The 13,585-nt window shown below is 33.5% G+C and overlaps 1 protein-coding gene across 1 annotated transcript in view; it reads left to right on the top strand.

Annotated features, from left to right (window-relative positions):
* Positions 1 to 13,585, top strand: part of LOC110998252 (interference hedgehog) — a 76,807-nt gene that overhangs the window by 56,058 nt on the left and 7,164 nt on the right. Inside the window, exons 9-15 of the mRNA XM_022266839.2 lie at positions 121 to 208; positions 4,614 to 4,720; positions 5,358 to 5,476; positions 7,868 to 8,027; positions 8,299 to 8,379; positions 9,334 to 9,453; positions 9,659 to 9,842. Of these exons, the coding sequence (XP_022122531.2) occupies positions 121 to 208; positions 4,614 to 4,720; positions 5,358 to 5,476; positions 7,868 to 8,027; positions 8,299 to 8,379; positions 9,334 to 9,453; positions 9,659 to 9,842 (859 nt within the window). The remainder of the gene's footprint in view (positions 1 to 120; positions 209 to 4,613; positions 4,721 to 5,357; positions 5,477 to 7,867; positions 8,028 to 8,298; positions 8,380 to 9,333; positions 9,454 to 9,658; positions 9,843 to 13,585) is intronic.

The following is a 13,585-nucleotide window of genomic DNA, read 5'->3' as shown; positions in this document are numbered from 1 at the left end:
AAGTTCAAAAACGTGAAACATAGTTTTTAGGCACTAAAAATATGTATGTATAACTATTGAAAAATTATTTATTCAGTTTCAAATTAAGTGCAAAATATAACGAATAACAAATGTTTCCAGGATTACACAGCGGACATACCGAAATCTATGCACATACCATCCCAACCACCGAAGAAACACAACAGAAAAAACTCAAGAAAAAATAAAGGTGAGATAAACATGAATTACTTTTTGTAATATAGTGAAGGGCCACAAATTTCTCGGAAACAAAACGTGATCTAAATCAGGTATTTTTGTATGGAACTGAAAAATGTTGTTTTTTTAAGAGTTTCCTCAAAATAGTGCTGAGCTAATTTTGATTAATTAAAGATAGATCTATAAGAAATTAAACACTATTAATTACTTGATTCACTATATTCACTTACTTCACTTCACTGATTTTACATACTGTATTGCTGCAAAGTTAATCGAAGAATGCTCATGTGTAGGTTTCACATACACATGTGTATTTTACATTACTACTACTGCGACTCGACCATCCCACTCGATGTCAATTCCTAAATACCGGATCGAGTCAAGTAGGGGTCGCAGACTGTTGAAAAATAATAAATACAAACTACATATAGTTACAAAAGATTCGTTAAATTTAGCGCGCCTTGTACGTTGTTATTAACTCAATTGTATTTTATTTTTTGATGTTTTATATATATATAGTTAGAAATTAACAAATAAAATTACTAAAAATAACCAAATTAAATTACACGAAATTAACCACAAATTTAACAACAATAGTAACGTCCTATATCTAGTGCGAGCGTCGAAGAAGTGCGCCCGACCATACAGCGCGCCGTGCTTATATAGCCTGAAAACCAGTTTAGTCCAGTATACCCCACTGCTACACGTCACTTGACTTTTTACAGCTTATTCGGCCTCTCCTGACGACGGTGCGTCCTCGCCCGTGTGATGATAGGCAGGTTGGCATGTTGAAACTTGACCTGCTGATGACTCTTGTATCACGTGCGGTGGTTGTGGTGAAGGACTATCGTCATCATCAGCGCCACCTAAAAATTACATCATTTTTGTTATTATAACGTTAAATTAACATAACTTCATCGAAAGTAAGAGCGCATCCATTACTTTCGACACAACATTAGTTCATTTTTTTTTTTACATAGCAAGAGCGACTCCATTACTGTACATCACACTAAGCAAGAGCGACTCCATTGCTTTAACAGTAAGAGCGACTCCATTACTGTACATCACACTAAGCAAGAGCGACTACATTGCTTTAACAGTAAGAGCGACTCCATTACTGTACATCACACTAAGCAAGAGCGACTACATTGCTTTAACAGTAAGAGCGACTCCATTACTGTACATCACACTAAGCAAGAGCGACTACATTGCTTTAACAGTAAGAGCGACTCCATTACTGTACATCACACTAAGCAAGAGCGACTCCATTGCTTTTGATAGTAAGAGCGACTCCATTACTATCACACAAGACTCCCGCAGGTCTTTACCAAAATAGTTACTACCTATATGATAAGCAGTTCTAATAAAATGACAGTTTTCACAAACATTTATCAACATACATAAGTTTTGAAAAGGCAAGTAAAAATTACTTACTCTCAAAGAATGCGGCACACACATCAGGGGTCCATTCCCCGCGCCAGGGCAACATGTATTCCGCGGCAGCTTTACCATAAGAACCAGCGACTAATTTTAGTTCATATCTGTCCTGCGACAACGTCGCTAAAACCACATATGGTCCGCGCATACAGGAGTCTAGCTTACCAACAGCTTGGCACAAATGCAAAATCGCCGCCATTGAAATGCACACCCTTGCGAGTCAACCTCGCAATGCACGATGTCTTCATATCTTGACCATTGCTAATGACTCGGCATAGATACTCGATCTCTGTAGTCTGAAAGTTACATTTTTTTTTTTAAATTAATGGAAAAGCCTGCCTGGGTCCCTTACCCTTACCCCCATCTCTGACACATCATGTAATGTACCTAAACCCTCTTCTATTGTTTTACTAGGTAATAATACGTCATATACACAATTACAACACACAAGGGCTCTGCCTAATCTATGTAAAATCGTAACGTATTTGATATAATTCGTTGATATACAACCTGTGCATTACCTAATTCTTATGGCATCTTTATGTACTCATAATGACCCTCAGGTGTTACGAATCTCGGGAGTGGTGTCGATTTTTTTATTTAATTTTATCTGGTGAAAGCCAGTAGCCATATCAAGGCAAATATAATAGGTAGCTTTATCTAGCCAATCAATATGGTCCTCAATTAACGGAAGCGGGTATTCCAACTGCCTTTGAGTTTTAAGTTTAAAGTCGACACAAAGCCTATCTGAATCGCTTTTTTTCTTTACAAATCTCTATCTCTAATTATTTATTGATTTAACACATCTTTTATGATATCTCTAACGCGTAATTTTTCATCATACGACATTTTATAAGGGCGGTAAACTATAACTAATTTAGCCTACCGCTCGACTCGGAACGCTGTCGAACAAAACAGTCCTCCGTTTTATGTCCTACCTTCTTACAAAATGTGCAAATAATTTTGATATTAGAAAACTACCTTTTTTCTAAACTTGAATTGTTTGTAGATTGAGTCTCTGGTGCGGATTCATACTTAGTTTTTTTTTTTAGGACACAAAATTTGTATATGACCAATTTCCCTACATGAAACATGAACAGTTAATATTAGACTGAAAATTATCTCGTTTTCAGAAATTATCTCGCAAATTTGGCCTTTTAACGTGATTTTGTATTATAGAGCGCGGTTCTAGGGGCTTGGTATATAATGAGAGGAATTTAACTAAGCCTTCCGATGATAAATTAGCACAAGTCGCGGCGGCGCGAACTTGTGGGTCCTTAATACCCCGAATAACTACTGCGACAATTAACTTTTCACTCATTCCTCGTACAACACGCAATACATGAGATAACTATCAGAGTCTGTTGTCTCTCAACTATGATCATTACTAAGCCACTCATTTAGCCACACTTTAGCATCCCCTTTCAAACAATATCCAATCAGAGATAAGCACTCACGGTCATCCCAATAATTAGACAACCGCGCAGAGTCTTCCTCCTCACACCATATATCAAAATATTTGAAAGACGGATCAAAATTAGAAATATAAATAGAGTTAGATCTTACCAGAATTGTGCTCAACGCACTTACTAGTTTGTCGGTCACCTGATTAAGTATGAAGTGGTAACGAGTGTCGCTTAAGGAAGAAAGCAGCAAATCCGATGGTGTTGCGCATGTCGGTGCAAAGGGCCGACCCCCTCGCGGTGGTGTTGCTGAGCACAGTTGTGGTGACACCACTGGTGGACATAGCTCAGTCGCTTGCGTCGGTTGACGGTTTAATATCGACTGTAACGTTTCTTCAAGCCCGACGGGCACACCGTCTTTTTGTTACGTGTTCACCGCCTACCCTCCATTATTTTTATTAAACGTATATCACTCGCGTTTCAAACTGACTAAAATAAAACCACGTGGGCGTTAATTTAAACTAATCAGAAATGAGAACGAATCCCACTACTGAAGTTAGAAATTAACAAATAAAATTACTAAAAATAACCAAATTAAATTACACGAAATTAACCACAAATTTAACAACAATAGTAACGTCCTATATCTAGTGCGAGCGTCGAAGAAGTGCGCCCGACCATACAGCGCGCCGTGCTTATATAGCCTGAAAACCAGTTTAGTCCAGTATACCCCACTGCTACACGTCACTTGACTTTTTACAGCTTATTATATATATATAATTAATAAAATATCAAATAATATACTATATATTAATATATATAGTACGTTTTATGTATGTATGTTAGTGTTTTTAGCCTAAGTTTGGCCATGCATGGGCTGTAAGTAGATAAATAAATACAATAACTTTACAATGATGAGGGCAGCAAGACTGTTTTACTTAATCATTGGCTTTTCGAAAAATACATAATGGTTGTTCAGAAATGCATTTTCAGAGGATGACGTAAAATTTTCTTCAAAACGAATGAAATATCCGTGCAGAGACAAGTTCCTTATAATGCTTTCTATGTTCCAGCCAGTAAATTTTTAGTACAATTTAATAGATATATACCATTTTTATAAGTTTTTAGTTCGCTTATAAAATGGCGCTAAAGCGGCATGAATATTTATTGATACAGGCCTGTGATTTTGTTTATGGAACATATGCTAGGCGATACGACCAAAATTGCACAGGCTTACAGTAGCTTACTAGATTATGCAGAACATGTTTCCATGATTTAAAACACTCCAAACATAGCTTTGTTTTTGGTAACTAAACCGACCAGAAATGTTTAAATAAGAAACAGTTAGTTAAAAGTATTTTTGAAACGAAAACCTTTTTGAAAAAATTCACTTTCACTTGAATAATTTTCCACATCCATCCAATTAATATTTCGAGTTTTAAATTGTATACTATTTTATTTATCATCATTACATTTATCATTATTACATTAATCATCATTACATGTATCATTATTACATTGATCATCATCATTACATTTATCATTAATACATTGTATTTCATTGAAATTTCTTTACAGCGGTTCTTATAGCTCCAACGCGACCGAATGTCACAAGACTGTCTGATGAAAGCGTTATGGTTTCTTGGACACATTCAAAACACGGCCTGCCGATACAGTTTTTCAAGGTAAATATCTTTTACATTTAAATACATTTGCCATCATTCATAAAAATGTTTTATTTTTCATGTATACGAATGTACTTTATACATTGTTTGCCGTTAATTAGAAATATATTTACAAACTTGAATTATTATAATTACAAACTTGTATACCTTAACATAAGATATGCTCGTCTATTAATATAAATTGAATGTATCCGAAAATATCTCAATAATTTTGATGCTTTACGCACGAATAAACACTAATTGAATTCGTTTAATCAATGTAATATGGTTCAATCCCTAAAGGATCATCAGACCAGTATTTATCTTAGCAATAACCGGTTTACATATAACTGATTCGATAATTCAACACAACAATTATATTTGCAATGGACGGTAGAACAAAAGTACCCTCACAGCCGTAATTAGAATCGATAATAAAAATAAAGGAATACTTATTGTGAAGGTTCATAACTGAAAAGGTCTGTATTCAATTTTGTGTGTTTTAACGTTCCTTAGACATACATGTAGTTTATTATTAGTGTCAGGCACAGGCTGATCACCTAATTGATTTAAAAAAATGATCGTGAAACATATATAGAAATCTGAGGGCCACACCTAAAGAGGTTTTAGCGCCATTTATTTTGATATATCAATTCAGGTTCAATACCGGGAGGTGACAAATTCGTCGAATGTGAATTGGAAAACTGCCACCGACGACATCAAGTCGTCTACCAACTCGTATGATATCGGCGGACTAGTGCCTGATAAGTACTACAAGTAAGTATTAACAACAACAACAACAAAATTATTCATCATCATCATCAAATTAATATCACTGTACACTTAAATCTAATTAATCATTCAGGTATATTTAATTGTTTATTAATTTTATACGGCTTTAAGGAAAATAAAATATCCAGGTTTGAACTAATATATTTTATTTCTCTTTGTATGGTATATAATACATTCCTTTTTTGACCATAATTGTTTTTCGTTAAATATATCAGCTGTAAAATGTTAAACGAATATCAGTAAAAGTCAAAATTTGGCCAGAGATGAAGCACTGTTCTTACCTCTCGGCGGAGGCACTCCTCTCCCACATCCGCAGCAGTACCTTCATTTGTTCGCATCCTTTCTATGGGAGACCTTTTTATGACTTTTCTATGGGGCACCTTTTTATGGGAAACCAGCTGACAAGAGGTATTTTCAAGCTGATATGAGTCTTCAAGTGTGTCCTGTGCAATATACACGCAAGACTATTTGCCTTCAGTCCCCTGAAAAAATTAAGTATCCAATGTTCATACCAAGGCTAAGATTCTGTTAATCAGGTGAAAATGCGTTTACGCACATGTGCACGTCTGTAGAGCTAGATATACTCAAAACCCTCTCCTATTCAGAGGTGTAGAGAGACCCCCAACTGAAAGCACCTCACCCCTTCACAGCCCTTAAGAAAGGGTCTCGGAATTCGCCAAGCATTCTACCCAAGGAAACCAGGCTTATATTGCATATAGAGAGATCAATTACGATCAAGATCAAAGATCAAGACCCCAGATCAAGGCAAAGCTAACCTAACCACTAGGCATATAAACCTTTTAGGCATTGCAAATTGAAATATTACCACAACTATATCATGTGATACAAACAAGCATAATTGAATCAAACAGATACACTGAAATACGAATTAAATTCTATTCAATAGGTAATTACTAATTAGTTTTGCGGTAACGCGTCGTTTTAAGCATTTCACAAAACATTATGGATTTTAAAACACTGCCTGTCACTGTCTGTATTAAAAACAAAACGAAGTAAAGAACAAAAAGATTGTTACATTTATTGTGAAAATATCGTGTTTTGCTGATGTGATTAGCTCATACTTTGTATAGGTGGCGTGTTTTTAATAATATGCCTTTGTTAAAAATAAAAATTATTAATTACAAAGTGGACATGTTCTAACACGGTATTTTAATTTATGTTTCAAATTATAATTGTTCAAAGCATATGTTAATTAATGAATTAATTCCTAGTATTCAATTGTAAAACAATTGTAGTTAATAAACATTAATTACAAATATATCTTTATACTCGTATTATACTTCAGTGAATTAATACTAATACAATAGAAAACTTACAGTGAAACTTGTGTAGAGATCTCAAAGGACCAAGGATTTTGTACCATTTAAAGGTTTCATTTATCCAGTTTCCAATTTGATTTAATTTTACAGTTGTCTTTTAAAAAGACTTATATAAATCAAAATATAGAGTTTACACAATCATGTTATAGCTTTTATTAAATGTCGGATTAACTGATGTAAAGGCCTGCAACACACTTGCGAACCCTCCTTATTATTTGCTATATCATTTTGTACTCTATTATTATTATTACCTTTGTGAATGAAATTAAATTCTTTGTATATCGTGTCAAAACCGTTCCAAATCTGATAAATTGTAACTTATACACAATTATAAAGGTAACCTTGAATTAAATCTTATTTAACCAGATTCGAAAAGTTCCATTAACAAAGGTAATTTGATGAAACAGCCGGGACTCCACAGAAAATCTTCAGAATAGAGTATTCTTATTTATCCAGGTCCCTCATCCAGTACACTGTAGAAATTACACTAAAAACAACAAAAAAACAATATCATATATTCAAACAAATCTACATCTATATTCAAGAAAACATAAATATTAATTAGAATACATTTTTATAAAATATAGAAATGTTTTATAACATGTCACATAATGCGTTGTAAATGAACATATTTAATGGATATAATTGCGAATATTATTAAGCTAACTTGACATTTTACTTAAGTGCTTTTAAACAATCGGGGTCAGTGAAAACTCTGTCCCCTTCATTAAATAAACCTATTGCACCGTATTTACTAAAGCACTTATCTCTTTTCATCTATCTAAGTACAAATACAATTTGATAGACAGAGACGATCAATTACAACCATAGGAAAATACGAAACTTTGTTCACACTTATATTTCTATATATTTTAGTAATACTAAGATGGGAGTACTGTGGGTTAACACTGGAGAAACGGATACGCACTCTGCCTACCTCTTTAAGTTATGATATAAATGTATATTTTGTCTATGGCTTTATATAGGTAAAATTAGTTTTGTGAATATCTTGTAACGTGTAACATTTTATCCACAGATTCCGCATAGCAGCCGTTTATTCGAACCAGGACAACAAGTTAGGACGAAGCAGCCCCAAGTTCTACTTGCGGCGTGGTGGCTCTGGGAACCGTCCACGAACACCGAACATCGCTATGGCGGTCGCGTTGTCGCCTCATAGCTTACACTTGAATTGGACCGTGAGTTGTTTAAATATTGGCTAATAAAGTTGTAAAAGCCTAGTGCGTGTCAGTTATTTCTAAAATATTAGATTTTAAATTTAGGTAAGGTTTTAAAGTTAGGTAACTTGATATTAAATTTAGGTATCGCTGGTATAGAGTGACGTATCGATCGCATGATTGGTTGACGGTTGCAAACTTACCCCCACTTTTAATGTTCAAGAAGTTTGTCGGTATCTGTACCTATTATAATTTTTCATATTTAAACGTATAACAAATGATGTATGTACAGTGGTCAAGCGAGGGTGGCGTGGAGGCGGAAGGTTTCTACGTGTACTTCCGAGCGGTATCCTCGGCCGGGGCTTATGAAAAGGTAAAATTTCTTGTACTGCTTGAATTATGGCTCATTGTGTTGAAGAATTTGTTAGGTTATTTTCAGAAATCTAAAACAAAGAAATTAAACATCTTATACAGTTGAAGTTACGTGTTTATTAAAACTCAGAGATAAATACAGAAATGGCATTAAAATACTTTTTTTTCTATATTACACCCTGTATATTAATGTTATTCTTAAGCCCTACAGATGTACCATGACCTATAAATATTGAATACATAAATTAGTACAGGATGTCTATATCAAAAGAAATAAGGTAATAGACGGAGTCCTTTGGGTAGGATCATAGGTTCAAGGTGGTGGGATATTCTAAAAGCACCACCACGAAAATTTCCGGGGCTATTTTGGGATATAGAACGTTTTCTTAACTTTTAATTGGCTACTACCTTTATCGGTCTGGGCCTCAGATTTATGTTTCTGTTTCATGGTCATTTATTGATCTGATTGGCAAGTAGGTGATCACTGATCAGCCATCTGTGCCTGACACACGCCGTCGGCTTTTCGGGCGTAAGGCAAGATTTCTCAGGATTTACTTTCGCTGTTCGAGCGAATGTTAAATGCGCACATAGACAGATATTCCAGTAGTGGTTAGCCGGGGATCGAACCCTGTGATATGCTGAAGCCTCTTGGCCAATACTGCTCTGGTTCGAATATTAATAACTTTTAGTTACTTTTCTTGATATACCAAGATATCTAGTCATAAAATTAAAAAAAAAACTTTGTGTTACAAAAAAATTCAATTTTTGTTGTATTTTATTAAGTTTCAAAGTTCGGAAATAATAAATATTATAATAAATAAATAATTATTCTTAACATATTATGTTAAGAATAATTATCCGCTCTTTATAGTATCACTTTATAATTAAATTACACATTTGATTAAATTTTGTATAAACTTATAAGTTTTGACATATTTTGATATAAATTATACAGGTAAACGTCGAAGGTACTGCTCGTAGCGTGTCTATTACACATCTTGCGCCAGACACGGCCTACGAGCTCAAACTACAAGCTTATACTACGCAGGCGCCATCGGGATTTAGCTCTAGATTGGTAATTATTTAAATAATCTTATTTATATTATGATAGTAGCGAACAGAAATTGTCTTAAAAAAATCATCTGATTCACAATCTGGTATAAAATAAAGAGTTCACTATAATGATATGACTCAAATTGTATTCTAAAATTCTACATTTTAAGACAAATATGCAACCATTAAGTATGAAATTAGAAATTATTAAACCTAAAACCTAACAGGTTGCGAAAACTCTAAGAGCTGCAGCAACCGAACCAATCACTACCGTATCCCCAACTGAGGATGTCAAAGAGGAGGGTCCCACCACACTGGTGACAGCTGGTGGGATAGTTGGGGCGACAGCTTTGTTGCTCATACTTGCTGTTACATTGCTGCTGTGTAAGCGGAGCCGGCGGCCAGCGTCAAGTAATTATTTTTTCTAAGGTCTTATTTAAGACCCATTTTTTGAAGTACTCCTTTTGCGCGGAGAAATTATCAATTCAATTATGATTTATTTATTTTTATTTATTTTTTTATTTATCACTACATTTTTCTATCTTAACATTAATTACTAATACGATAGAATTCCAAAATCCCACACCAACTATTCTAGATAAAAACATTAAAAAATTAAACTTATATTCCTAAATCTATCTATCCATAACAAACAATATAGCTAGAAACTCTTGATGATGAAATTTAATTGAAGAGTTAAATTAATTAAACTTAATAAAAAAATATATTTGAGTTTATATTGAGGGCGTGATAAGAAAGAAGTTGTTACGTACACTTATGAAGTAAAGAAATAAGTGCTTCTATTTTTTTTATATTGATATAAGCTTTTTAATACTCGGCACACTGATACATTGGTAAAAGAACCACATAATACTATTAAACAAGTATTAAACATAACAATGAAAGATGTCACTCTTTTACCGGATTGAAGCTATGTATTATTGTAAAGTTATAATTATTTTATATAATTTTAAATTTATCCGACGTTTCGCGTTAAACAAAACAAACACGAAGCAAAACAATTACTAATTAAACAAAAACAAATAACAAAAATACTAAAAATTTACAAACACTGTCCTTTATTAAGTAAAGGGCGCAGAAGGGATAATAAACTCTGCGTCTGTCTTTTAAATCGCCATGTTTTTATTTGTATTTTAATCTCTATAAGAACTTGCAACCATTAATTACCTCTTGCTCTAATATTAAAATATATAACTAATATTTAAATACTAAGAAAATAAGATAAAAAAAAAAATAAACGTGTGGCACTGGGGGACTGCCGCGGTAAAGCTATTGCATAGCATTTTTCATCAACTTATGCATTTATAATTATTAATTATTATATATATATATATATAATAATTAATAATTATTATATATATATATAATATATATAATAATTATTAATTATTATATATAATATATAAATTATTATATATATATATATATAATAATTAATAATAATAATATATATATATATATATGTATGTACTTTTTTATTGATATTAATTCAATCTACCACTCTACCAGACCAACACGTCACTGATCTCGTCATTTTTTTCACTCTAACGCACCTGCGCTACGACACCGATCACGCCAGACCGATGTGAGACGCAGTATCCGTTCTGTCCCGCTCTAACGCATATTAGCCATACCTATTACACATAGACATATTATGCCATCGTGTGTTAGGTTATTTTCGTTACGGAATTTCTTGATTCGGTCGCCACGCTCAGAGCCCGCGATATAATCTATGCAATAAAAAAAAACAATAAAACCTGTTACATTAACTATATATAATACGAAAACGAATCAAAGGGAATCGAGGCAGAAAATTATTAATACCACTCTTTAACAATATGAAAATCAAATTTCAAGTGTCCGACCAAGGTAAAACGTGACGACAATTATCGATATGTCAAAATTGACAAATTTAGTTCCGATTTTTTGCTTTTTATTCGTGAAAAGGACTTTATAATATAAAAAAATAAATTATCATTTATTTTGTTTAGTGTGAACAAAATATTCGGCTATTTAATAAGTAAACATTCTTTATGTGTTCGAGGTTTATAAAAAGTTTTATAAATAAGGCGATATAGGTCTATAGAGAACCCTTTCTAAAATTCATATGTAACGTACATAAATTTTATATTAAAAGTTGTATTATTCACTGAGGGACTAAAATGATAGGTTTAAATGACTAGGCAATTGTTCACGAAACACAGTAAGTTAATTATCTTACATATAAAAATCTGATATTTTTATTAAAAATCAAATTTGCCCCCTGTGGGAAATCGGCCCCACGTTGGCAACACTGTTAAAGAGTATTAAAATGTTTTGTTACGCTGCATTAAACGCAAAAACATTAAAACCACAACTTATAAGAGCCTTGTTAGTAATGCATTCATTCATTGCAGTTCCTTGTAAACACAAAAAAATCTCCATTCAAATAAACTCGACTAAGTGTCCTCCTAGAAAAGAGCGTACCAGTTCTTCATGCTGGGCGGCAGTATGATTTAACATCAGATAAGCCTCCTGCAATGGTGGTGTAAACACTAAAGTATTCATAGAATAAAAACAGTCTATTAAGACTGTAGTACAAATTTGCATTCGAGAACAACCTTAAGATTGCCACGAAGATTAAATTAAAACTACTTTGTGACTGCACAAGTAGCAATGTTTGAACTGAAATTCAAGACTTTATGTACCATTTCGTATTTGAGTACCAAAATTCTGTATTCATAAAACTATGTGTTTAAGTTGTATCACGATATACGAGGAATTACTAGTGCTGGAGTCACCGATACTGTCTACTCTACCTTCAATTCACAAGAAATTAATTCTATCTTTTTTTAAATATAGAATATATTAAAAAGACTTTAGTGACGTGTCGATCGCGTTATTGGTAATCAGTTGACGTTTACCTCCTGCGCTACTATACGATGCGACAACTTTGCCCCACTCCCTTGTTTAGTGCTCTAGTTTGCCGGTATCTGTACCGTCTTCCGTGGTTCATATATGTGGAACAATACAATCACTACTGTATATAACAATTAATATTCTTTATATAAACAAAATGTTAAATTAATTCGACTGATATAACTAACACGGTTTGAACATTAAAATTATAAGGGCCTGTTTCACAATGTATGGATAAAGTACCAAATAGCTATGCAACACATAAATTATTCGAAAGATAAAAGTTCCGAATGAGATACTTCGCGTTTCATGACGAATAGCGCTATCTGACAGTCGTGAAACGCAAAAATACTGTTAATCCTACCAATAAGTAATAAATTGCTTATTGGGAACTAATCCGGCCATTGTGAAACAGGCCCTAAGAAAAATAACTTTTATAGGTCCTAATTGGCATTTTTAATTTGATCGTTTAAGCGTCATACAGTGTTCGGAGAATCTGGTTTGAATAAGTAATTCGGTCAAGAAGGCACACAATATACTTGCTATCCGTAATAACTGAAAGTTATTATTTATTTAATAATTAAGTAAGACATCCCTTTAAAACTATCCACTGAACTACAAAACATTTTTATAAGATCAACGGCTTATTACAGTCATTTAGGCAACCGTGGATGGTGCAAGGTTTGATAGTCGTTTATACCTGGACCAAATTCAGGAGGTGCTGAATAAAAGTATATCCGAATGTCATGCAAGTGAATGAAGCGAGAGAGGTTTGTCAGGACGTAGCTAATGGAGATTCGTCTCTGCATACCCCTTTTTGAAAAAGGGATTATGATAAAAACAAATAAATAAAGACCAATGAACGAACGAAGTTGAACGAAATGAGTTGTTATAGAAGAGAGGGCTAACGGCTCATCTGATGTTAAGCCTATAATCCCCTACTAATAAAAACCTTGTGTTTTCGTAGGTAATATCAATGTAAATGTGTCTAGCGTCTTCCATTTGCCAGTTTTCCGGTTTGCCAATTCGATAAAACTGTATTACAATATTCCGTGAACGTAGAAATGGTTCGACCCAAAAACCGCATTCTAATTAAGACAAAACATCTATTCTGCATCTCGAAACGATCCCAACTCGGTAACCATCTAATTGTACACGTACAAAGTGTCGTTATACAAACCACTACATTTGATAACTGTTTCAACTATTCGCGTTTCCTTTGACGTAAAAATTTG

The sequence above is a fragment of the Pieris rapae genome, chromosome 19, assembly GCF_905147795.1.
Source record: "Pieris rapae chromosome 19, ilPieRapa1.1, whole genome shotgun sequence".
Lineage (NCBI taxonomy): Eukaryota > Metazoa > Arthropoda > Insecta > Lepidoptera > Pieridae > Pieris > Pieris rapae.
The sequence above is the reverse complement of the archived record's forward strand: the minus strand, read 5'-3'. Positions and strand labels throughout refer to the sequence as shown.